The 26124-nt window shown below is 50.6% G+C and overlaps 1 protein-coding gene across 1 annotated transcript in view; it reads right to left on the bottom strand.

Annotated features, from left to right (window-relative positions):
* The window catches only part of LOC138262384 (kinesin-like protein KIF19), a 696763-nt gene that overhangs the window by 14435 nt on the left and 656204 nt on the right, over nucleotides 1-26124 (bottom strand). Inside the window, exon 17 of the mRNA XM_069212284.1 lies at nucleotides 672-779. Within this exon, the coding sequence (XP_069068385.1) occupies nucleotides 672-779 (108 nt within the window). The remainder of the gene's footprint in view (nucleotides 1-671; nucleotides 780-26124) is intronic.

The following is a 26124-nucleotide window of genomic DNA, read 5'->3' as shown; positions in this document are numbered from 1 at the left end:
CGACAGGCCGGCGGTGCCCCACGGGGCATTCTGACCGCGGCGGCTCAGCCGCGGTCAGAGAAGGGAAACCGGCGGTCTCCCGCCGGTTTCCCGCTGCCCCAAAGGAATCCTCCAAGCCGGCGCAGCATGCTGCGCCGGCATGGGGATTCCGACTCCCCCTCCCGCCATCCAGTTCCTGGCGGTTCTCCCGCCGGGAACCGGATGGCGGGAGGGGGAGTCGCGGGGCCCCTGTGGGCCCCTGCCGTGCCCATGCCTATGGCATGGGCACGGCAGGGGCCCCCGTAAGAGGGCCCCTAAAAGTATTTCAGTGTCTGCAAAGCAGACACTGAAATACGCGACGGGTGCAACTGCACCCGTCGCACCTTCCCACTCCGCCGGCTCTATTACGAGCCGGCGTCATCGTGGGAAGGGAGTTTTCCCCTGGGCTGGCGGGCGGTCTTGTGAAGACCGCCCGCCAGCCCAGGGGAAAACTCGGAATACCCTCCGCGGTCTTACGACCGCGGAGCGGTATTTCGGAGGGGGGAAGCCTGGCGGGCGGCCTCCGCCGCCCGCCAGGCTCGGAATGAGGGCCATAATGTTTGCAATATGCAACATAGAATCAAAGTAAATAAAACCATGAAGCCTGATATCCAACAGCATAATCTGACATGAATAAAACATATATTGTTTACCTTTCACCTGTTTGTGTAGAATCTGGCCTCTGTTTTGTCCAGCATTGCTCTGATGAATTGTGCTCGGTGGAGTACTGGTGATCTTCAAAACATGAAGTGAACTATCTACTATACAAAGAGAAGCAGAAAGAAATGAAAAATGAATCAGGATCATTACTTTAATGAAAAAACAATATACAACAAAGGTGTATACATTGAACCTTTGTCAGAGTGGCATTTAGTCCATGAACATTTACAAACAATAAACAGAGTGCATCCGCCCATGTATGCCCTTAGTTTGTTTTTAAATCTGTCTTACCAAGGATCATAGGTAAAAGAAGTAGTGGCAAGCTAACAGGGCTGCCTTTAATGAGCTAACACATGAAAACCACAGGCATGTGCAAATGCTGTTTGCCTGCATTAGAACATTAAAGCCAGACCTTCTGGCTTTGGCAACATTTATTCACTCATTATGCTCACAATAACTAAGTTCTATGTTCTCAAAACTGTACCTTAACCTTTACTGGACAAAAGTTCTAAATACTGAAAGGATTATAACAAACGTAGTCACATACATTTCCAAAATAAAACATAGTGTACAGTCGATCCTACAAATAAAGAACTGGGGCTAAATTTGTGATGTTCAATGTACCAAGAAAATCATCTATTTGACTTTATCAAATGCTATCAATAAGAAATTAGGGCCAGATGTAGGTAGGTCCGATTTTGCGAATCGGAAATTGCGTGTCGGTGTGACTCGCAATTTCCGATTCACAAAATCGGATGCAGAACAGTGTCTCAGACACCGTCTGCGATTCGCTATGAGGTCGCTAAGACCCACCTCATTAATATTAATGAGGTGGGTCGCATTTTGCGACCCCATAGCGAGTCCCTGCACTCACAGGGATGGTGGCCTGCTGAAGACAGCAGACGTCCATGTCTGTGACTGCTTTTTAAATAAAGCAGTTTTTTTTATTTTTCAGTCCAAAACGAGTTGCAAAATAAAAAAAATACCAAAACCATTTGGTTTCGTTTTTTCAGAGTAGGCAGTGGTCCATTGGACCACTGCCTGCTCTGAAAAAACATTTTGGGCAACATTCACAAAGGGGAAGGGGTCCCATGGGGACCCCTTCCCTTTTGCGAATGGGTTACCACCAGTGTGACACTGGTGGTAACTGCAAAATTGCTTTGCGACCGCATTTGCGGTCACAAGGCAATTTAGTATAGCGATGCGAGTCGCAAATAGGAAGGGGACACCCCTTCCTATTTGCGAATCGCATTCACAATTTGCGAGTCGGTACCGACTCGCAAATTGTGACTGTGCATCGTGATAGGCATTTTGCATGGCGCAAACTGCGATTTTAGCAGTTTGCACCATGCAAAATGCTTGCAACATCTGGCCCTTAGTTACTTACCTGGAACTCCAGTTCTTCTGCGTTGGTACCTTTTTATCTTTCAAATGTTCACATACTTAATTCAGTCCTCATCATCAGACTGGGTATCACTGGTAATATGAAACAACATTAATCACTGTTAAAATGGCCATAGGCCTCAACAACACTGCTTGTCAACTAGCACATCTACCTCATTTGAAGCAACCTGAAATTTAGCCAATGAGGTGGAAGTGCCTGCTCTCCTACTCCCTCTATAGGCCACCATAGCTCATATTTCATACCACTAGTGTGAGAAGAGTAAATAATGAATGAGCCTCTGAATGAGGAGGGAGGGTTGCATGTGAATATATGAAAAGATACGAGTTCTGTAGAACTGGAGATACATGGAAGAAATTAATTGCTCCTCCAGCATTGGATCTTCCATATATGCCATATGCCTGAATACAAATAGTAAGCAGTCCATAAAAATCATATGTTATATACGAAAGAGGGAAACAAGCTCACCTTTACTGAAACAGGTTTCAGAAGACTATCTGTATCACTGCTTTGTCGGTTTCTGCTTTCAATTCAAGGCAGTAGTGCTTCATGAACATGGGCCTGCTCATCTAGGTAGATGCACACCAGTTGTCTTGCAAGGTTACACCAAAAAAGAGTGCAGCAGTTGTAGCCATGCTCCTGGTGGAATGCATCTGTCTCTTCTCTGGAGCTGACGCTTGGTTTTAGTATAGCAGACGGTGATGCAGGCTGAGTCAACATGCTATCCACTGTTTGGATAGGGCTTGACTCCTTCCTGGATAGCTGAAAGACAACAGTTGTCCCTTTGTCTTATCTATATAAAACCATCTGCGAACATCTAAAGAGTGCAATATTCTTTCCTCTCAAGTCGTTGGATTTGGATAGAATGGGAACCCTATGACAGGTTCATTCAAAAGGAAATGAGTAGGGACTTTAGGCATGTATTTAGGGTTAGTTTGCAAGATAACCATGTCCCTAATGATTTGGAGAACGGGTTTTTTGCTGGTGAATGACTGAATCTCCCACACCTTCTGTGCTTGTGTAAGCACTAGCAAAAGTGTTATTTCCAAGAGAGAAACCTTAAGTCTGCCTTGTGGATTATTTCGAAGAAAGGCAGTATCAGCTGGCTCAGGAGTGTTAAGTTCCATTTACACTGGAGAGTGCTGTCCTGGTGTAAATACTTTAAAGAGCCCTTTCACAAACTGTTTTATTATTCCTTTAGAGGACCGCGTGGATGAGACACCTTCTGTTCGTCTAAATCTTGGTATTGCTGCTAGGTGGAGTTGTACTGATGAGTATTTCAGACCACTTTTGGCTAGTTCCAACAGGTATGGTAGTATTTGGTGAAGTTGTATAAAGAGTGGATGGAAACCATTGGTCTTCCACCAAATACAACACACTTCCACTTGGCCTTATATGTCTATATGGTTGCTTGTGCTCATGTCTGCATCAGGATATTTCTACATACGGTTGATAATTCCAAGTGACCGAACTCTAAGTGGTCAGGTACCAGGCTGTTGGGTTCAGTGACTTGGAGTTGTGATGGAGTATCTGTCCATAGTGTCTGAAGAGGAGACTGAAGTGAGGTGTTAGTGATGTCTCAGGACGCGCAGATTGCTCTAGAGTTTTGCTGTACCAGTACTGGTGTAACCACACTGGAGAAATAATGATTAGGGTTCTGTGATCCACCTTTTTCATCCCTCCATACTCTGGGGATCAGGAGAAATGGAGGAAAAGCTCAAGCAAAGCCATTGGAACAGTTGATCAAAAAGGCATTGCCCAGTGACCCTGGTTGCTGAATTTTGTCTGCATAGCACTGGCATTTCATGTTGCTCCAGGTGCCAAACACCATTGGCTAACATTCTCACACCTAATATCACCCTTTTACAGGACACGGACATCTCTGAAGGAGAACAAAAGGAAGGTGAGCTCTACAACAACCAATCGGAATGGGATGATTATATAATTCCAGCTTCATAATCTCCTTCACCTTCGAAGGCAGACTCACCTCCAGAGGACCTTGGAGGATTTCATAATCTTATGGAAAGAGCTGACAAACAATTTGCACTTCCCATTCCATCCAAGCAAATTGATTGCTTTCTTTATGAATTCAAGGAGCCATTCCAAAAGTTGGTAGGATCCATGCCAATGGTCAGTTACATATAGGAAGCGGGTTTAAAGGTCATGCAAAACCCAGCAACAGCTACAGCAGTGCTTCTGCATCTGGATAATAAATATAAAGACCTGAAGATCCCCCATTGTGCTTAACTGGTCACCCTCATCCAGACTCGGTGATTCCACAAGCAGCCCAGAGGAAGTCCAAAAATCCCTCCACACAAATATCTGCGCCTTCGTATAAGGAAGGAGGACGGTTAGACAATATTGTCAAAAGATTCTCTTCAATCTCAAGTCTATCAGTAAGAGCTGCCAACTCTAGCGCTGGCATTGCCCCGTATATTGAACAGCTGCCAGGGGATGCTAAACTAGAGGCTAGGAAAATATTACAAGAAGGGGAATGCACAGCAGCAGAAATTATTAACTGTGAGATGGACATAGCCACCACTGCATTCCGTCAACGGGCAGAAACTGCAGTGCTTAGGAGACAAGATTGGCTGAAGGTCATGTCGTTTTACCCGGAGGTACAAAATAAAATGCTGGACCTTCCGTTTGATTGGCAAGCCCTCTTTGGAAAACATGCTGATGAAACTCTTCAGTCAACAAAAACGGACACAGAGACTGCGAAATCCCTAGGTGCGCTACAGTTTCTGAAGTTTTCCTTTCATGATAGGAGAGGACGTGGAATGCCTTCATACAGGGGAAGCTATCAACAGTACAGATATCCATCATACTCATTCACCTCCCAATAATTTTGTCAACAATATTCCCAGAGACAACCACCACAGGCAGCCTACAATAGAGCTATCTCTAGAGGAGGACCGGCTTGTCAAGCCAAAGACTCATCTCGCACACTATGATCCATCCAAGGCACCAGCTACCCCTACTATGCGCCTTTTCAAACTAGGGGGCAAAATCTCCACATTTCTCCAGCAGTGGCAATCCATAACATGAGACCAGTGGGTCTTACAACTGGTGCAATTAGGACACATACTAGGGTTTGCCCATATACCTCCTCCCAATCCTCCTCGCAAGTCTTCTCCCAAGTATTTACACCAACTCAAACTGGAGGTCAACAAGATGCTTCTCAAGGGCGCAATAGAGAAAGTTCCACCATCGCAATGGGGGGAAGGATTTTACTCAATATTCTTCCTCATTCACAAGAAATGGAAAGACTGGAGATCGATCCTCGATCTCAGAGAGTTAAACACCTATCTGAAAAAAAAATCATTACGCACGATGACCTTTCAGGATGTACTCCTCTGGTTGAAACATGGAGACTATGGGGGTGATTCTGACCTCGGCGGTAAAATGCCCTTACCGCCGGTCAGAAGACCGCCATAACACCGCCGCGGCCGCGGTCAACCGCCACGGTCATTCTGACCCACAACGGCCAAACCTCCAAAAATCCGTCCTCCACTGCAGCCCGCCACATCGGCGGGCAGCGATAAACTGGAGATGACCAAACCGCCACCGTCACGCCAACAGAAATACGCCCATGCCATTACGACCCACGAATCCACACGGCGGTCATTCAAACGCGGTATTCCATTGGCGCTACACACCGCCGCGGTCAGAATACACACACATCACCAAAACACAGCCACATTGGACAATTTGAAAAACACACACCTGATACACATACACACACCACTCCCACACAATCAACCAACTATAAAACACACACCCACATCACCCACAAACCCCTGCGACCCCAATTACTGAGAGAAGGAGAGAGAGACACAGCAGACAATCCAAAGCAAGACACACTGAGGCACACTACACCATCACACACACCACATAGTAGCACAAAGCACCACTCACCAACACACTCCTCATCACATACACCACCCCACACCTCACCCACACCACCCCATGGCACCCCAAAGGCATCCACGATTTTCGGACCAAGAACTCCGGGTCATGGTGGAGGAAATCCTAAGAGTGGAACCCCAGCTCTTCGGCTCGCAGGTGCAGCACACCAGTATAGCCAGGAAGGCGGAGCTATGGCAGCGGATTGTGGACAGGGTCAACGCGGTGGGACAGCATCCCAGGAATAGGGAGGACATCCGCAAAAGATGGAACGACCTACGGGGGAAGGTCCGATCGATGGTCTCCAGGCACAACATCGCGGTCCAGAAGACTGGCGGCGGACCCCCACCCACCCCTCCCGAATTTACATCGTGGGAGCAAGAGGTCTTGACCATCCTGCATCCTCAGGGCCTCGCAGGAGTAGCCGGAGGAATGGACTCTGGTAAGTCCCATCTCAACTACTATATCCCCCACACCCCACCAGCATGCCAACCCACACCCCCACCCTCACCCCCAACCCCCCAGCACACATCCTTCCTGACAATGTCTCACCAGCACAACCCACCCATCCCAACACCAACTCCTGCATGCCAACACAAACCATGGGCACCCATCACCTAAGCATGACCACTGCACTAACCCCTCCCCCCCCACTAAATACCCTCACAACACCTCCCTCCAGGGAATGCCTGCACTGGGGGACAAGGGCACCCACAACACGCATGCTATTGCACACACAGAAACAATAACCAAACTCTCTTACCCCATGCAGGACCCGAACGACAACACACCAGCCAGGAGGGTCCAGAAGTGTCCATCCCACCACCGGAACAGGCCCACACTGAGGATAGCAGCTCTGTCGACAGTGAACCTGATGACCAGCCCGGACCATCGGGGACCTCTGGGCAGTCGGTTCCCCTCACCCAGACACAGGCCACACCAGACCCGACCCCCTCTGCCGACACCAGCACAGCTCCCACCCAGCGGGCCCATGCCTCTGTCTCTAGGACAGCTCAATCAGCGGTGTGTCCGCCACTACAGGGCACCCAGGCTAACCCGACACCCCAACAACAACAGGGACCTGGGGGCAGTGGGAGCGGGCACACCGGCCAGGGGACAGAGGCCGGGGGAAACCGGGCAGCTCGGAGGGCTGCTGTGCGACAGGGGGGGGGAGGAGAGGCCCAGGGAACCCACTCTCCAAGAGGCCCTCACCACCATCATGGGGGCATACCACCACTCCCAAGAAACAATGGCGACGGTACTGGCCAGGTTCACTGAGATCCAGGCACAGCAGGAAGAACGCTACATGGGGTTCAGGGAGGAGCTGAGAATCATCGGGACCGCAATGGGGACCATCGTCCTGGCCCTCCACAGGATAGAGGACGCGTTGCGGGACCATGGTGCACCACACAGGGCCCCTGTCACTAGGCCGGACCAGGAACAGCCTACCACCTCCGCCGGCGCTAGTGGACAGGAGGTCCCAACACCTCGACAGCCCCCCAGAACCCCACCTCCTGCTGAAGAACAACCACCCCGTAAGAGGAGCCTGAGACCAAAGAAAAAGACAGAGTAGGATGTCAAGACCCCCGCCAGCAGGACATACCCCCTCAAGTCTTCCCACTGTCCCACATTGCCACCCTGTCCAACCATGAACTGCCTATGCTCCATCCTTCCACAGGCAAAAGAACAATGCACCTGTGAGACTGAGAACTGGACTCTGCCATGGATATTCCTCCACCCCCACCCATCACCCTTAGAATCACATGTACCGGTATCTAGCACTGTAAATAAATCACATTTTGCACACAAACCTGTTTTGAGTCATGCTGTATTATTAACAAAGGGATAACATATTACTGTTCAATTTCTGTTCTGTCAATTAGTCATGACAACATACCAATGTCAATACGCTGTATTTCATGGGCGAACCAAGCAGAAGTCAGGTACTGAGTCAGACAGCACTGAGAAGGGAAGGGAAAGGCATAAATTAATAAAAAACATCTGTGGGGAACTACAGAAAGTATAGATGCAGGAGGCTAGAAGCAATTGTGAAATGGCGTGGGTGATTCTTACCTGGGTGTTACTGGAAATACTGTTGTATCACTCTGTCCCTATTGTCTGTGTCGCCCTCAGACTCTTCCTCCTCTTCACTCTCCACAGGCTCCACGGCTTCTACAACACCACCATCTGGACCATCCTCCTGCAGGAAAGGCACCTGGCGTCGCAAAGCCAGGTTGTGAAGCATACAGCACGCCACGATGATATGGCACACCTTCTTTGGTGAGTACATTAGGGATCCACCAGTCATATGCAGGCACCTAAACCTGGACTTCAGGAGGCCAAAGGTTCGCTCAATCACCCTCCTTGTACGCCCATGGGCCTCATTGTAGCGTTCCTCTGCCCTTGTCCGGGGATTCCTTACTGGGGTCAGTAGCCACGGCAGGTTGGGGTAACCAGAGTCACCTATTAGCCACACACGTTGTCTCTGTAGCTGCTCCATCACATAGGGGATGCTGCTATTTCGCATCACATACGCGTCATGCACTGACCCTGGGAACTTGGCATTTACATGGGAGATGTACTGGTCAGCCAAACAGACCACCTGGACATTCATCGAATGATAATTCTTTCTGTTTCGGTACACCTGCTCATCGTCTTTTGGGGGTACCAAAGCCACATGGGTCCCATCAATGGCACCAATGATGTTGGGGATATGTCCAAGGGCATAGAAATCACCCTTCACTGTGGGCAAGTCACCCTCCTCGGGGAAAATGATGTAGCTCCGCATGAGTTTCATCAGGGCAGACAACACTCTGCTCAAAATCTTAGAAAACATAGGCTGAGACATTCCAGATGACATGGCCACTGTGGTCTGGAATGACCCACTGGCCAAAAAATGTAGGACTGACAAAACCTGCACCAGAGGGGGAATCCCTGTGGGTTGGCGGATGGGGGACATCAGGGCTGGCTCCAGCTGGGCACACAGTTCATGGATAGTGGCACGGTCAAGTCGGTATCGAAGGATTATATGGCGTTCTTCCATTGTCGACAGGTCCACCAGCGGTCGGTACACGCGAGGATTCCTCCTTCTCATCCCAAGTCCCAGCGGACGGTGCCTAGGAAGGACAACATGGAGCACAGAGTCAGCCAAACCACAGGTACGTACAGACAGCTTGCACAGTTAAAGAATGGCAATGGGTTGAAAGGCGTGTATGTGTGGCAATGCAAGGCCTAGGCCTGTGTGTCGCAGTCAAAATTAAGCCATGTGGGCCCTTGAAATGGCGGCTGCCTGACCTGTGAAGTGGGACAATGGGATGTGAGGTCACTGCGCTGGCGGGGCACACCGTGGCGGTAGGCAGTCGAAGACCGCGGCGCAAAGCCGCATTGGTTAACATTGAAGCCTATGGGTTTCAGGAGCCAATAACGAAGTGCGCCGGCGGTCGCGGTACGCACCGCCGCGGTACGCACCGCCGCGGACGTGACCGCCATTTTCTATCTGCTTAATCACTCGAGACCTGATCATCCACAGGAGAGGACCTATACTGCAAGTGCTGCTGTGACCTCGGTCTGGAAGATACAATGGCTGCTGCGACTGGGGAAAGGGCCCCTGCCTTCACGTCTGAAGAATTGGACAAGCTTGTGGATGGGGTCCTCCCCCAGTATGCGCTACTCTACGGTCCTCCAGACCAACAAGTGAGTACCCCGGGTGCTAATGGAATGGGCTATGCCTGTGTGGATTGGGGTGGATGTAAGTTGGTGGGGTGGGGGGCGAATGAGGAGTGCAACGCCCGACAGATGAGAGCATGTGCCATATGGCAAAGTGGGTGGGGGCCAATTACATCTAACATGCAGGCCATTGATGATTTCCTCCTTTCCACCCTGTACATGTCTAATAGGTCAGCGCCCATCAGAAGATCGAGATTTGGCGTGCCATCGCCAAGGAAGTCCGGACCTTGGGGGTCCACAACAGACGGGGCACCCACTGCCGCAAGAGGTGGGAGGACATCCGCCGCGGAACAAGGAAGACCGCAGAAACACTGCTGGGGATGGCCTCCCAACCTAGGAGGGGTGCCAGTTGCACCATGACCCCCCTGATGTCCCGGATCCTGGCGGTGGCCTACCCTGAATTGGATGGGCGCTTTAAGACATCACAGCAGACACAAGGGGGTGAGTATCAGCACATTCTCCTATCTTTCTGCGCAGTGGAGGCGTCTGGGTGGGGGAGGAGGGCTGTGCGTGACATTAGGCCAGGGCGCTTTCTGTAGTGTAGTCCTCTCCCTTAGGCATGGCCCTGTGCCCCCGGCCCCCACCTCTGTAGGGTGACAAGTACAGCCATTGAAGGTCCAGCATCTCCCATGTGCGCGTTTGACGTCTCTTGGCCTGTTGTCTTAGTCAGTAGTACTGAGTAGTGTACCCCGAATGCGCGGCTTAGTGCATTAGGCACCTGTGTCTGTCCTCTCCGCCAACGGTGTTGACATTGCATGCACTCAACCTGGTCTTCTTTTTTCTCCCCCCACCCTTTCTCTTCATCTTCTTGTGCATGTGTGCATTAGCATCATCAGGCGGAGGAGATATGGCATCGGAGCACGAGGGAGCTGCAGGACACAAGGCCGCGGTGGGCCCAGGAACAGACACCGAGGGCACCAGTGATCCGGAGGGCGAGGGGAGCACCACGACGGGGACCGCTGGTGAGAGCAGCGAAAGCGACACGTCCTCGGATGGGAGCTCCCTAGGGGTGGCGGCAACATCCGTGCCCCCCGCCTCTACAGGTACAGCCGCCACCCAGCGCACCAGCCCGCCCTCCCAGCAGCCCCTCAGTCTTCGCTCCGTGCCGGTTCGCCCAGGAAGGCGCGCGTCTCCTTCGCCCCAGGCACCTCAGCCCCTGCCCCTGTTGCCCCTGCTGCCCTCAGTGCGGAGCTCATTGACCTGGTAAGGACGCTCATTGTTGGGCAGACGACCCTTTTGAATGCCATCCAGGGTGTGCAAAGGGAGGTGCAACAGAGCAATGCGTACCTGGAGGGCATTCATTCGGGTCAGGCTGCCCATCAACGAGCGTTCACTGCTCTGGCCTCAGCACTGACGGCAGCCATTGTCCCTGTTTCCAGCCTCCCTCTTCTGACTGCCTCCAGCCTGTCTCTGTCTCCTGTTCCTCAGCCTATCCCATCCACACCATCAGACCAGCCTGCACACACCTCAACACCCAAGAGCAGCTCATCCAAACACAAGCACCACAGATCCCGCAAACACTCACCCGAGCAACACCCAGATGCAGACATGCCAACAGCCACTGCCACCCCTGTGTCCCCCTCCTCCTCGTCTCCCTCCTCCCTCCCTGTGACGTCTACACTCACACCTGCATGTACCCCATCAGCCAGTGCTTCCATCACCACCTCACCCTCCAGTACAGTCCACACTCGCGCAGTCACCACCCCCACTGCCATGTACACGTCCCCTGTGTCCTCTCCCACTGTGTCTGTCACCCCCTCTTCCAAGACACACAAACGCAGGCAGCCACCCACCCAACAGCCATCCACCTCACGACAGCCTACAGCACCAGCACCTTCACCCAATGACAGCACACCTGACTCTCCTACAACCACCTCCTCTACCTCCACTTCCATCTCCACTTCTCCTACCCTTTACCTTGGCCCTAAAAAACTTTTCCTGGCTAACCTTAACCTCTTTCCCCCCGATGACCTCCCCCATCCATCTTCAAAGAGTCCCAAGAGCACCGCAGCCACCACCAGCCCAGCTTCGGGTGTCACTGTTGTGCCTGGGTTCTGGAGCCCACCCTTTGCCAGCAGTGACACATCGATCAGCAGCAAGGACACGTCCAGCCCCCCCCCCCGGCAAGAGGACCCGCAAAACCAAGGACCGCCGTGCGAGGACCGACAGGGCTGCCCCCAAGGAGCAATGTGCGGCCACTTCACCACCCACACCATCTGGGGGAGGCAAGGGCCCGAGAGCCCCATCAAAGGAGCGGAAGGGCAGCAGGAGCGCGGAGATGGTGGACCCCACATGCCACATCCCAGCTGGGAAGGAGGACACTAAGGAGGCCAGGAGTCCGTCCCCGAAGGGTCCAGAAACGTCACGGTCCGAGGGCGACTGAACAGGGAGTCCAGGCCAGGTCTGGCTCCCTTGACCTGCTGGATGAGCACCGCTGAACAGGGCCCGCGGTGCAGAAGAGTACCGCTGAACAGGGCCCGCCGTGGAGATAGGCACCGCTGAACAGGGCCCCGCCGTGGAGATAGGCACCGCTGAACAGGGCCCGCGGTGCAGAAGAGCACCGCTGAACAGGGCCCCGCCGTGGAGATAGGCACCGCTGAACAGGGCCCGCGGTGCAGAAGAGCACCGCTGAACAGGGCCCCGCCGTGGAGATAGGCACCGCTGAACAGGGCCCCGCCGTGGAGATAGGCACCGCTGAACAGGGCCCCGCCGTGGAGATAGGCACCGCTGAACAGGGCCCGCGGTGCAGAAGAGCACCGCTGAACAGGGCCCCGCCGTGGAGATAGGCACCGCTGAACAGGGCCCGCGGTGCAGAAGAGCACCGCTGAACAGGGCCCCGCCGTGGAGATAGGCACCGCTGAACAGGGCCCCGCCGTCTCAAGCACCGCTCCGCTGGGCCCCGCCGTCTCAAGCACCGCTCCGCTGGGCCCTTCCTGTCAAGCACCGCTCCGCTGGGCCCCGCCGTCTCAAGCACCGCTCCGCTGGGCCCTTCCTCTCAAGCACCGCTCCGCTGGGCCCCGCCGTCTCAAGCACCGCTCCGCTGGGCCCTTCCTGTCAAGCACCGCTCCGCTGGGCCCCGCCGTCTCAAGCACCGCTCCGCTGGGCCCTTCCTCTCACGCACCGCTCCGCTGGGCCCTTCTTCTCAAGCACCGCTCCGCTGGGCCCTTCCTCTCAAGCACCGCTCCGCTGGGCCCCGCCGCCTCAAGCACCGCTCCGCTGGGCCCTTCCTCTCACGCACCGCTCCGCTGGGCCCTTCCTCTCACGCACCGCTCCGCTGGGCCCTTCATTTCAAGCACCGCTCCGCTGGGCCCTTCCTGTCAAGCACCGCTCCGCTGGGCCCCGCCGTCTCAAGCACCGCTCCGCTGGGCCCTTCCTCTCACGCACCGCTCCGCTGGGCCCTTCTTCTCAAGCACCGCTCCGCTGGGCCCTTCCTCTCAAGCACCGCTCCGCTGGGCCCCGCCGTCTCAAGCACCGCTCCGCTGGGCCCTTCCTCTCACGCACCGCTCCGCTGGGCCCTTCTTCTCAAGCACCGCTCCGCTGGGCCCTTCTTCTCAAGCACCGCTCCGCTGGGCCCTTCCTCTCAAGCACCGCTCCGCTGGGCCCCGCCGTCTCAAGCACCGCTCCGCTGGGCCCTTCCTCTCACGCACCGCTCCGCTGGGCCCTTCTTCTCAAGCACCGCTCCGCTGGGCCCTTCCTCTCAAGCACCGCTCCGCTGGGCCCCGCCGTCTCAAGTACCGCTCCGCTGGGCCCCGCCGTCTCAAGCACCGCTGAACAGGGCACGCCGTCACCGTTGATGGTTCACTGTGCCCACCATGCCTCCTCCTTGACCAGTGGAGACTGTCATCCACCTGATGGACTGTGGCTTTGCACTCCCCAGGATGGTCCAGTGGGCAATCCACCTACTGCAGAGACTTGAGAGACTGTGGCTTTGCACTCCCCAGGATGGCCCAGTGGGCAGCCCACCCACTGTAGAGACATTGAGAGACTGTGGCTTTGCACTCCCCAGGATGGCCCAGTGGGCAGCCCACCCACTGCAGAGACATTGAGAGACTGTGGCTTTGCACTCCCCAGGATGGTCCAGTGGGCAGCCCACCCACTGTAGAGACATTGAGAGACTGTGGCTTTGCACTCCCCAGGATGGTCCAGTGGGCAATCCACCCACTGCAGAGACTTGAGAGACTGTGGCTTTGCACTCCCCAGGATGGCCCAGTGGGCAGCCCACCCACTGTAGAGACATTGAGAGACTGTGGCTTTGCACTCCCCAGGATGGTCCAGTGGGCAATCCACCCACTGCAGAGACTTGAGAGACTGTGGCTTTGCACTCCCCAGGATGGTCCAGTGGGCAGCCCACCCACTGTAGAGACATTGAGAGACTGTGGCTTTGCACTCCCCAGGATTGAACAGTGGGCATGGTGGCTCCTCGTGGATCTGGCGTCGTGGACTCATGTGGCTGTGGTGCCCCCCCCTTCCCTTCCCCCTGAGGTGCCTGTAGTTTTTACATCTGATGCCCCTGCAGTGTTCTCTCCAAAGGACTCAGGTCTCCTGTGTGGGCTTTGCCCTTGTTTCTCAAGACTTTGGTCCACGGACATGCTGAATTCGTAGGATGTGCAGGACTTGGTACTTCAGTTATACACTGATGTGTATGTCATTTGTTTTGTTGTGGATATCTTTCATGGTTGTACGCTAATTTTCTGGAGCTTTTTGGTACATAAATATTTATTCCAAATATGATTATGTCCTAGCATTTTTCAGGGGTGTTTGGGTGGTGTCACTGTGACTTGGTGCTCTGCATTGGTGAGTACATGATTGGGGGGGGTCGCATATGTGTGTGCCCGTAACCTTTCGTCCTCCCCCTCCCGTGTGTCGTAGGTGCAGTACTCACCGTTGTCGTCTGCGCCGGACTTCGTACTCGTGGTAGATGAGAAGGTAGACGAGAGCAGGTAGGATGTTTAATTCGGGTTCCATGCTGTCCTCCGTACTCGTGGAGTGTGTTTTGGTGAGCGATTTCCCGTTCGTAGTCTGTTTCCGCCGTGTTTTTATCGGCGGTGCTCCCGCCCCGGAAAAGGTGGCGGATTGGTGAGTTATGATAGTGTGGGCGGTACATTGTCTGCCGCCTGCCTGTTGGCGGTGACCGCCGCGCTGTTTGTCTGTACCGCCGCGGCGGTCGGAGTGTTAAGTTGGCGGGCTGTGTTGGCGGTTCCCGCCAGGGTCAGAATTCCATTTTTTCGACCGCCAGCCTGTTGGCGGGTTGGCCGCCGCTTTAACACCGACCGCCAGGGTTAGAATCACCCCCTATCTGTCCACCCTAGGTCTGAAAGAAACATATTTCCACAACCCAATTAATACTTCCCACAGACAGTACCTTAGATTCATTACCAATTTTGAGTTGTTCCGTGCATCGTACAATCAGCCCCCAGGATATTCACAAAGTGTCTAACACCTATATCAGCTTTCCTGAGGAGACAAAGGTACCAAGTATTTCCATACTTAGACGATTGGCTGATAAAAGCAAAGACCTTCTCAGCAGCACACAAGTCAACAAAAAGGTGCATTGCCTTACTCAACAGCTTAGGTCTAACCATAAATTGGGAAAAGTCCAACCTTCAACCATCACATATGATCACTTTCTTAGGGGCAAATCTGAACACTCTGCTAAAGATAAAAAAAGGATATACTAGCAGTTCAGAAAGGGCTAAAAAATTGCCATCTGAACCTCCTACACCTCCTATTAAGGTGTCTCAAACTTTTAAGAAGCCTTCCTCTGCTCCACCAGTTGACAGACCATCTATTAGATTCCCATAGCTTCAGCATTGATTCCAGTGACTACCCTACCACTTATCCATTGTCAACGAAGACATCATCGCTGACATTGTCGTCGACAAAGACTTACACTACACCATCATCCTCGAAGGTAACCATGGCTTCTTCTTCATTGTCATCATCTCCAACAATGGCCTCGTTGACGGTGGCCTCATCCACAAAGCCGTGGATGGTAAAATATTGTCTAAATCGTCTATGATGAAAACACCAGCGATGAGTGCACCTAAGTTGCAAAAAAACAGGAAAAGCAGAGAATTACCCCAGAGAATACTTCTCCAAGTAAAGTAACCCCTTTGATACCAGCCCATCTGCTGGAGGGGGATGAAAAATCTGATGATAAGGGACCATTTGGAACAGATCATAATCCCTCACAAGTGAATGTAAAATATCAAGAAGATGATGACGAATACTGTGAGGAATATGATCCACAGTATTATTCAGCACAAGAACAAACACACCAGGAGGAGTTCAATTTCCCCTACTTTTTGCCTGCTATCAATGTGCTTTAGATTGTTTTCACTGGCATCCTGCTAATCATGACCCTAGTGATTGTGCTCTCTCCCTCTCAATGTGGTTGCCTGGGAATTTTGTATACTCCACAAAGGGCATACTGGTGCCCCTAATAAGTCCCTAGTATATGGTACTTAGGTACCCAGGAAATTGAGACACCAAGGGTCCCCCATGGGCTGCAGCATGTATTGTCCACCCATGGAAGCCTATGCAAAATGTGTCTGCAGGCCTACCATTGCAGCTTTCATGAAAAGGTGCATGCACCCTTTCACCAGAGGCCACTGCACCAGGTCACTGAAAGTCACCCCTATGGTAGACCCTCCTAGCCCAGAGGGCAGGGTGCAGGTCCCTGTGTGTGAGTGCACCCCTGCATGAGCAGAGATGCCCATATGAACTCCAGCTCCATTATACTGGACTTTGAAAGTGCGGAAGCCATTTTACTCGTGTACTGGACAGAGGTCACTATCTGTGTCTAGTTACATAATGGGAACTCTGAATACGGGCATATTTGCCATCAAACATGTTGGAATCATACCCCAATACTGTTGCTAGTATTTGTTGTACAATTCCATGCACTCTGGGGGCTCCTTAGAGGACCCCCCAGTCTTGCTCCCACGAGCCTTCTAGGGTTTTCCGGGCAGCCCGCGCTGCTGCCTCCCTTCAGGCAGGTTTCGGCCCTCCTGCTGCTTGACCAACTCAGACAGGGGAAGGCAGAACAAAAGATTTCCTGTGGGAGAGGGCGGCAACAACCTCTCCCTTGGAAAAAGGTTTTACAAGGCTAGGGATGGGTAGCCTCCCTAAGCCACTGGTTTGCTTTGAAAGTCACACTTGGTGCACTTCTTGCATAAACGCGTTTGCACCAGTCTGGGGCCCCCCACTCCCTGCTCTGGTGCGAAACAGGACAAAGGAAAGGGGGGTGACCACTCTCCTGTCTATCACCACCCCAGGGGTTGAGCCCAGAGCTTCATCAGGTGGCCACTCAATTCTGCCATTTTGAAATCAAGATGTGCAGAGGCCCCTGGGAGCATCTGCGTGGCCAGGACAGGTAGGTGACGTCAGAGACCCCTCCTGATAGGTGGTCACATTGCAAGGTGACCAAACCCCTTTTTAGGGCTATTTATGGACTCCCTTGTGGGTGAGTCCCCAGATTCAACATGCAAGTCTCCACCAGGACTCCTCTGCATCATTTACTTCTACTTCTGCCACTGGAACCGCAACTGGACTCTTCAGGAACAGACAAGACTGCAATTCCCAAGACAACCTCACCTTGCAACATTGTTCCTCTGGCTCCTTCCAGCAACTGCAACATTTACCTGGCTGTGCATCTTCTGAGGTCAGGGAGACTTCATCCTGCACCAAGAAGCAAGTAGGAATCTCCCTTGAAGTGAAGGAATCACCCCCCTGCATCTGCAGGCACCTACAGCAACGATGTCCAGCTTCGTGGATCTCCTCTTCTCTGGAACTGCTTGGATCCTGCATCACAAGTGGTTGTCCCACCTTGGTCCCCTTGGTTCCCTCTACCTGCTGTCCAACTTGGGAGATGGTGAGCAATTACGTCTCCTTGCAGGTCAGTACCCATTTGCACTGCGATTCTTGCAGCTTCCCAAGCTTATTGTCTCCTGGTCCAAGGGATCTTAGGCTCCGAATAGCACTGTCCTCCAGCACTCCCTCATGCTAAGAACAGTGTCCTCTCCCTTGATCCAGCGATAACAGACTCCTCACCAGGTGTGCTGATTGGGCCCCAGAGAAACTTACTGTGCCTGCTGCCAGTGGGTTGTCTGTGGGGGCTTTGACTGCTTCTGCTGGCACTCTCGAGTGCTGAGGGTCATTCCGGACTCCCCTCCAAGGGGTCCTTGCTGGTCCTCTTCAGCCTTGCAACACTTCTTTTGCTTCTTCTTGCATTTACCAAGGCTTGTTGGTGGGTCTCCTAAACCACTGATCATCTGCGACCCGACAACTGACATGGGACACCATCTGCCCAACTCTAAGGACTCCTCTTTAGCTCCTGGGCTTCACAGCTGGTCTTCTTCTACCCCCGTCGACCCGGATCGTCCTCCACAGAAGGGTGGGTAGCAGCTCCTGCCCCCACTGAACACTCCATTGTAGACCGGACTCTGCCCCCTTCTTTTGCAGGTCCTCTTCTTCCAGAATCCACCTTTGGTTTCTTCTAGTCTGGTCCTGTTCTTGCACATTTTTTTTCTAAGTCCTCTTGTTAATCATTGGGAAGACCAGGGACTTACCTCTGCTCTCCTTGTCGTTGGGGGTCACTTAGGTACTCACCTCTTGGGGTCCCTAGTTATTGCAGCTTCCTTCTAATGACTCCATATCCTTGGGTGGGAGGACTTCACTCCACATTCCATTATTTTAGTATATGGTTTGGCCCTCCCCAGGGCCCTTACTATTTTCTACAATTCCTGCCAAATCTTGCTGTCTCTATGCCAATTCCTGATCACCATTGTATATATATATATATTTATATATAGTGTGCACTTACCTCCAAATGGGGGGTACTGTCTATCAGTATTGTAGTGTAGTGTTACTGTAATAAAACACTTTATTTTTGTAACACTGTGTGGTTCCTTTCATGTGTGACTATTGTGGTATTGCATAAGCTTTGCATGTCTCCTAGATAAGTCTTGGCTGCTCATCTACAGCTACCTCTAGAGAGCTGTGGCTTCCTAGACAACGCCGACATTCACTAATAGGGGTTGCCTGGACCTGGTATAAGGTGCCAACACCACAAGTGTCCACCACACACCAGGTCAGCTTCCTACATTGGTGGTGCAGCGGTGGGATAAGACACTTGCAATTGCCTTACCACTTTTGTCACTTGTTACTTTCCACAGGAAAGTCCACTACTAGTCTTTAGGACACACTGGACTTGGTGGTTAGGGTCACTAGCCTCGTAGTTTGGGTATGTTGGGTGTCTGGCATAGCCCTTTCTCCAAACTTTTAGGGAGTCTAGTTACTTAGAGTAGGTAGGTGCACCCACACTACTCTAGATCCTGGACTCTTAATATGAGAGCTACATTTTTCAGGTGTTGAGGGAGATGTGTGCTTCCAGGAAGTTGAAGACAGAGATACATCCCAACAAGAATGTACTTCTGGGATTGCTACTCCAAGCTGACCAGGAAAACTCAGGCAGCCAGGAGGAGGAGGAAGTAGAGACCAGCCCTCCAACCTTAGACATTTTAGACTTAGGCTACACTGAGGAGGGTCAGGAAGAAACTGGGGAACACCATAGCACTGTTAGGAGCACTGCAGGTAGTAAAAAGGAAGGTCACTCAAGTAGGCCCACTTTTACTCCTAGAGGGTTGGTACTGAGGATCTCCAGGAGGAGAGATAGGTACTTCTCATCTGTCAACACCCATGTCTCATCAGATCCTGATGGGACACACCACTCTAATACGGGGGGAGTCACTAGATAGGGGATTCCACAGACTGAAATTGGGCCAGGCCAAAATGAGAATGCAGCAGCATCAGTTAGCACTAGAAAAGGAGTCTCTGGCAGTGGAACGGGAGAGACAGGGTTTGGGGCTAGCTCCCCATGGTGGCCACAACAATGACTTTAGGGCAGCAATGTTGTGGCTCAACTTCTCTGACAAAGGCAGAGACATACTCCTCACTGTCAGAGAGGAAGATGCAGATGATTACCAATTTCTCAAAAATACACTCTTAGATGGGTTTGGGACAACCACAGAACAATATTAGATCAAGTGTAGGAAGACTAAAAAGGAGTCCTCCCAGGATTGGGTAGATTTTGTGGCTTGCTCTGTTAAAGCTCTGGAAGGGTGGTTGCATGGAAGCAAAATAAGTAACTATCAGGGCTTGTACAATGTAATTATAAGAGAGCAAATTCCTAACAATTGCATTTCTGATCAGCTGGATCAATACCTGGTGAACTCTGATCTGACTTGTCCCCACGAATTGAAAAGAAGGCAGACAAATGGGTCTGCACCAGGGTAGGTAGGGAAGTTTCCACTGGGGGTGACCACAAGAAGAAGGATTGAGGTAAGAACCAGGACAAGGGTGGAGACAAATATGAAGAAAAAAGATTATTCATCAGGCTCACAAAACTCCTCTGGGGGTGGGTCTAAGTCCTCTTCCTCTGCCCACAAGAAACCTTGGTGCTACATATGTAGACAAAAAGGCCATAGCGCAGGTGACAGCATCTATCCTAAAAACAGCACAAAGCCTCCTACCACTACTACTTCCACTTCTACACCTAGTGCCCCTAGCAATAGCAAAACTAGTGGTAGCAGAAGTCAGTCAAAAAGTGTAGCTGGGCTCACCTTGTGTACTGTAGTGGGCTCTGGGCTAGTCAGAGAGACCACTGAGGCTGTCTAGGTCTTTAAGGGTGGCATTGACCTTGCCACCCTAGCTGCTTGTCCCTTTAATATGGATATGTACAGGCAGTATCCCTTGAGAAATGGCTGAGGTTACAGGGATACAGTGTCACAAGCGGGACTGAAAAACTGTTGTCACCTGAACAACACCTACTTGGTCACACGTACACCTGTTGAACCATAATCTGACTTATATTAGTTTTCCCCATACCATTATAGATATTATGCCATTCCTATGGTATGCAGCTTCCCATGGAACCTGATCCCTAATGTGGGATGGTAAGCAACTAAATCTCAGTATCCCACATCGTCACTGAGCATGATAGCACTTTTGACACTGATTGTCACGTCACTATGTTTTTTACACATACTGTACAGATTTTTTTCAATTGTATTCGATCCCGGGTATCCTTTTCCTTCTCCACAGGCCTCCCTCTATATACAATTAAGATTAGCGTTTAAGTGTGTTTTGGGTAGGTGACTGGAGTATTGTGACTTACCATTTTTACACATATTGTAATATTGAGGAGAAGTGTTTTGTTTTGTTAAGTTGGTCCTGATGAGGCATCACTGGATCTGTATGGACCCCTTAGACGCGAAACATGTTGACCTAGTATAGGGTGTGAAGGTCACCCCTATTAGACGAGTGTTGAGAGAGTGATCAAGCATTATCTCCTTTTCACTCTCATACGAGGTTTTAATCTTGACCAAGACCCTTTTCTCCACAAGAAACTGTTCATGTGTAGGTTTTTGAGCCAATTTTATTTCTTCTTTTGCTCTCCCATTGTTTGCTTGTACATAGGTGGAATTTCTGCCCCATAGCTTACATCATGGCACATTATCTTGATAAAAGATCTCCGGCAAAGTGCCCCCTCCATGGGGTGCCCGTCAGACATTGCAGCGCTGGTCTGACGAGGAGCAAGCCCTATGATGAAGCATGACATCCGATTGGATGTGTGAGGGCATTGGCTCCTAGTTGAGGAGTAGTTTGTGGATTTTTGTTTTCTTTGTTTTGGAACAGTGCACTCTTGTATATTAGTATCACACATACTAAGTGACAGATACTTCGGCTCCTTGGGGGCCATCACAAAAGGTGACATTTAACCCTGGTGGGACCGTCTGTCCCTGGGTCACTGTGCCTGCACCCCCCTGCTGAGACAGCTGCCCAGGTGGGACGACCTGTCCCAGGGTGCCCTGCTCCATTCCTTATACCTGCCTCATTGTCACCAGCTGTGCTGAGGGAGGAGGTGCTTGCATCGTGCTTATAGCGCTGCCTCTTCCCCCACAGTGTGGGATGCGCGCGGGCTATGCCTGGGCAAAGCCTGGCCCAAGGGTGGGCATATCCGCGCCTGTCGGAGCCCGGTGGAGGCTGGGCTGGGCCCCCGCTATCATTTTTTGCTAGCTCACTGTGGATATTGTTATTCTAAGTAAGGTATCTATGGTCATAACACGACTGGTGCAAAGATATTCGTAGTGAAAAAGCAGTAGTTGATTGACCACCCAGTGGATTAACTGTGTAACACTGTTTGGGAGGCTCTTTTAGATGGTGTTAAGTACCTTCCATTGGGGAAGACAAGCAAAAATATATTAAACGGGAGTGGGTCCCCCCATGCGTTAAGGCATTAATACCAGGGGCCCAGATAGCTGGGAATAAACCAACCAACCTGGTTGACCCTGGGAAAACATAAAGTGACTGAGCTCCCCCCCCCGGGCAAGGGGAAAATCCTCATGAAAACAAGAAGTGCAGGCGAGAATTGAACTATTGCCGAGATAGACGATCTAATAAAAGAGGCCGAATCTTTGCTGTGTGCTAAATCCAAATCACAGAAATCACCTGATGCAAAAATTAGGTGCTTCTATACAAAAAAGATAGGATCAGAAGGGGCAAATGAGGTCACCCATGGGATGGGGAATAGCCAATTAGTCAAACAAGGTCCCGACACTACATTGAAAAGATCTAAAGATAAAACTGTACAGGCAGGTAGATGCCCAACTCCCTCATGACCCACAGCAGTGCTCAACCAAACTCACAAGCAGCACGACACCATCCATACAGCACACTAGCATAGAGAACGGGATAATGACTGCAGTAGTAAGTCTCATGGCTGCAATAAGCCTCCGGCAGGAACACTCCACAAGGAAGTTTGTGAAATCCCTCAGGAGGGCCATCATACAACTTGGCCACCAACAATAGAAATAGAAGCAGGGTGTGCAACTAAACCATGTAGTATACCTCATGACAGGATGACAAGTAATTTTGGAAGTACATGATGTCCCAAGGGAAGCCCAAGGCATCACAAGGAATACACAGTTTATCTAACAAATGTGCCGAAATTGCACCAGTTATGTGGAGAAGATGGGGACTCCCTCAAAAAGAAACTTATCCATTGGATTATGCATATGCGCCAATGTTTGTCACTCCTTCATTCGGATATTGTGAGAGAAGAAAGATTGATGGAGGAAAGTGGAGTCATGATGCTATTGTACTAACAGGTAAGGATAAGAGGCTAGTAGATGGTCTCATTGCTACGGAGTTGAGATCTAGTACATCTCCTAGCTGCACCATGAGGTTTAGGCTGCACAGCCCTTTATCTCTCAACCCCTTAGCACTGAGGAATAGCCAAAGAGAGGTGGGTTGGCAAACAACAAATAGAAGAGATATCAATCTTGAGACAGTAGATTGACTGACCCAAATGCGCCTAGTAGTCCAGTGCCAGAACATTGGTGCAGTAATAGGTGAAATCCCAAGTGAGAATAACCAGCAGGATTTGTGGTCAGGGAGGGAAGAGGGGCCAATATTTGGTAACAACGGTCTTGTAACATCTCAGGGAATTGTAATAAGCTCCCAATACCACCCATTGGGGATACTGGGGGTTATTCTAACTTTGGAGGAGTGTTAATCCGTCCCAAAAGTGACGGTAAAGTGACGGATATACCACCAGCCGTATTACGAGTTCCATAGGATATAATGGACTCGTAATACGGCTGGTGGTAAATCCGTCACTTTTCCGTCACTTTTGGGACGGATTAACACCTCCTCCAAAGTTAGAATAACCCCCACTGTCTCCCTGATCTCATGGAATTTCGCGGGTCTAAGGAGCAAACTAACTGACCCTGATTGGCATGAGTATGTCGACCAATTCCATTTCTGCCTCCTACAGGAAACTTAGCTAATGGACCTACCACACAAGTTGGGCTATAAAACTTATATTGTGAGTGCCATCCCGGTATCAAGTGGAAGACCTTCCGGGGGATTTATATAAGGCCAAGGAGATAAAATCTGGAGTCACTTGAAGTAGAAATCCTAGATGATATGTTAAATGATATTTCCCCCAACAAAACCATATTAATAGGGGAAGATTTTAATTGCAACTATGAACCCATAAATGGCCTGATGGATATTTCAGTTGTTTAAAAATTGGGATATAAACCTAGTAAGGAACTCCTGAATCTGCACAAAAGTAAATGCCTCTTTTTGGAGTGCTATGGGGCAGGAGTCCGGGGCTTATTATTCTTTTTACAAACTCCTAAGCGATTCTTAAAATTATAGACAGCCTTACTATCTGATATAAAGGGCACTGAAGGCACGGAACCATACCTAATATGGGATGCTAACTCTGAATTTAGACTTTAATTGATCTGACTTAGATATAGCATTTTGTATTTTGCACTTTATGGCAGCTCCTCCCCACCTAGGTTGTTGGTCTTATTTTAGCATTTTGGCAAACTATTTAACAAACTTAACCCATCAGATGCCTCTGGTAATTTGGCGCATTCATGGCTGTAATATTCGCACCATTACTATGTACCTCAAACTCCAGATCTCATAAAGAATGTTAATAGCATCCCCAATTTTAACCTTAGATTTAGAATACCATCATGTGTTACGAATCATGTACGCCAAGTTTTTAGACTCGGAAAATCACTGACTAATGTTGGTTGTTAATATGGGTTGTGAAAATTGAATCTAGATTTTAACTGACCTGATTTAGATCTAGCACTTGCACTTTATGGCGGATCTCTTTTTAAGGCTGCTACATCCGTGTCCACCTTTATGTACCATAGATTTTAGATCTTAGAAAGAATGTTTACAGTATTTTCAAATCCGAGACTTGGAATACTGACAAGTGTTATAAATTATATATGTCAAGTCTATTAGGCACTCTGTGTGACTGAAACATGATTATATTGTGTTATTTATCTTATGCTGTGTTTTTATTGATGTTTAGAAGTATGTTTAGTAATGTGGATTTATTATGGTATTTATCCTTTTATGGCTTACAGCCAATTGAAGGTATTTGACTGACTGATGGCCATAACAACACCCATTGCCATGCCATGGCAGTTGTTGACTTTAGCTGGGGGGTTACTGGTCCAATGAAAGTTGTAGTGTATCTGATCTACATGAAGAGTGTCTGTAAGGCTATGACTTGGATACTTCAGCTTGGGCTAAGGTGGAGTAAGAAGTCCATGCAGCAATGTTGGGCATCCCTGGGCATAACTTTGCCTTGACCAGAGCACAGGCCAAAAAGCAAAGGGAGCAAGGAGTACTAGAGCCTGGAACAATGGCCCAGCAAGCTCCTAAAAAGAGAGGAAGGAAGGGTAAAAACGACCCCCTGTTCAAACTGCCAGGGAGGATCCCACTCCTGACGGAGCGGAACCTTCTCCTTGGGTGGAACCTACACCACAGGATCTTAAGCCTGACACAGCTAAACTCTTAGGTTCAATGGTGGCCACTAGGAAGGAACTCAGTTTAGTCAGAAAGCATGTCCTTCTCTGGAAAGCTTGAGGCAGTCAGGGGATGTCAGTGGTACCCATAAGGTCTACTGGGACAACAGCCTCCACTATTCAAAAGCAAGGGATCCTAAACCTGGTGCCACCAGGAGATTGGTCCTCCCTCTGAAATTTAGGGAGTTCCTGTTAACTTAGGCCCATGTCATTCCCCTTGCAGGCCACTTGTGGCAAAGCAAGACTTGGGACAGGCTTGTCCCTCACATTCACTGGCCCCAGATGTCTGAAGACACAAAGGAGTTTAGTCACTCCTGTGTGACCTGTCAAGCCAGTGGCAAGAGAGGTGGCACTCCAAAGGCCCCCTTAATCCCACTACCAGTGGTTGGGGTACCCTTAAGAGGGTTGGGTTGGACATTGTGTTAGAACACCACTGACACAGGTGACAGCCTGCCTTCCAAAATTAAAATATACAGGCAGCCTGATCATGTCAGGGAATCCATCAACGCTGATGCTTGACTTATGAGTTAATAAGCCTTCAGACAGCACTTGGGCTAGTCTGTAGTCCTGTAGTCCTAGTACCAAACACCCACTCACAAAATAGTAAACATGAAATGGGGTTCTGTGTGGACCACAGAGGCCTCAATACAGTCACAAGGACTGAGACTCATCCAATCCCTAGGGCAGATGAGCTGATCGATACTCTGGCTGCTGCCAAGTATCTTAGCACCTTTGATTTAACTGCTGGATACTGGCAGATTAAGTTATCAGAGGATGTCAAACCCAAAACTACATTCTCCATTCCTAGTGGGCACATTCACTTTAAAGTGATGCCCTTTGGATTAAAGAATGCCCCTGTCACATTTCAGAGGTTGGTGAACAAAGTTCTCCAAGGCCTGGAAAGCTTCAGTGCAGCTTATCTTAATAACATAGCTGTCTTTAGCTCCACCTGAGAGGATCACCTGGTCCACCTTGGGAATGTATTGGAGGCTCTGCAAAGGGGAAGCC

This window comes from Pleurodeles waltl, chromosome 10 (assembly GCF_031143425.1).
Source record: "Pleurodeles waltl isolate 20211129_DDA chromosome 10, aPleWal1.hap1.20221129, whole genome shotgun sequence".
Taxonomy (NCBI): domain Eukaryota; kingdom Metazoa; phylum Chordata; class Amphibia; order Caudata; family Salamandridae; genus Pleurodeles; species Pleurodeles waltl.
The sequence above is the reverse complement of the archived record's forward strand: the minus strand, read 5'-3'. Positions and strand labels throughout refer to the sequence as shown.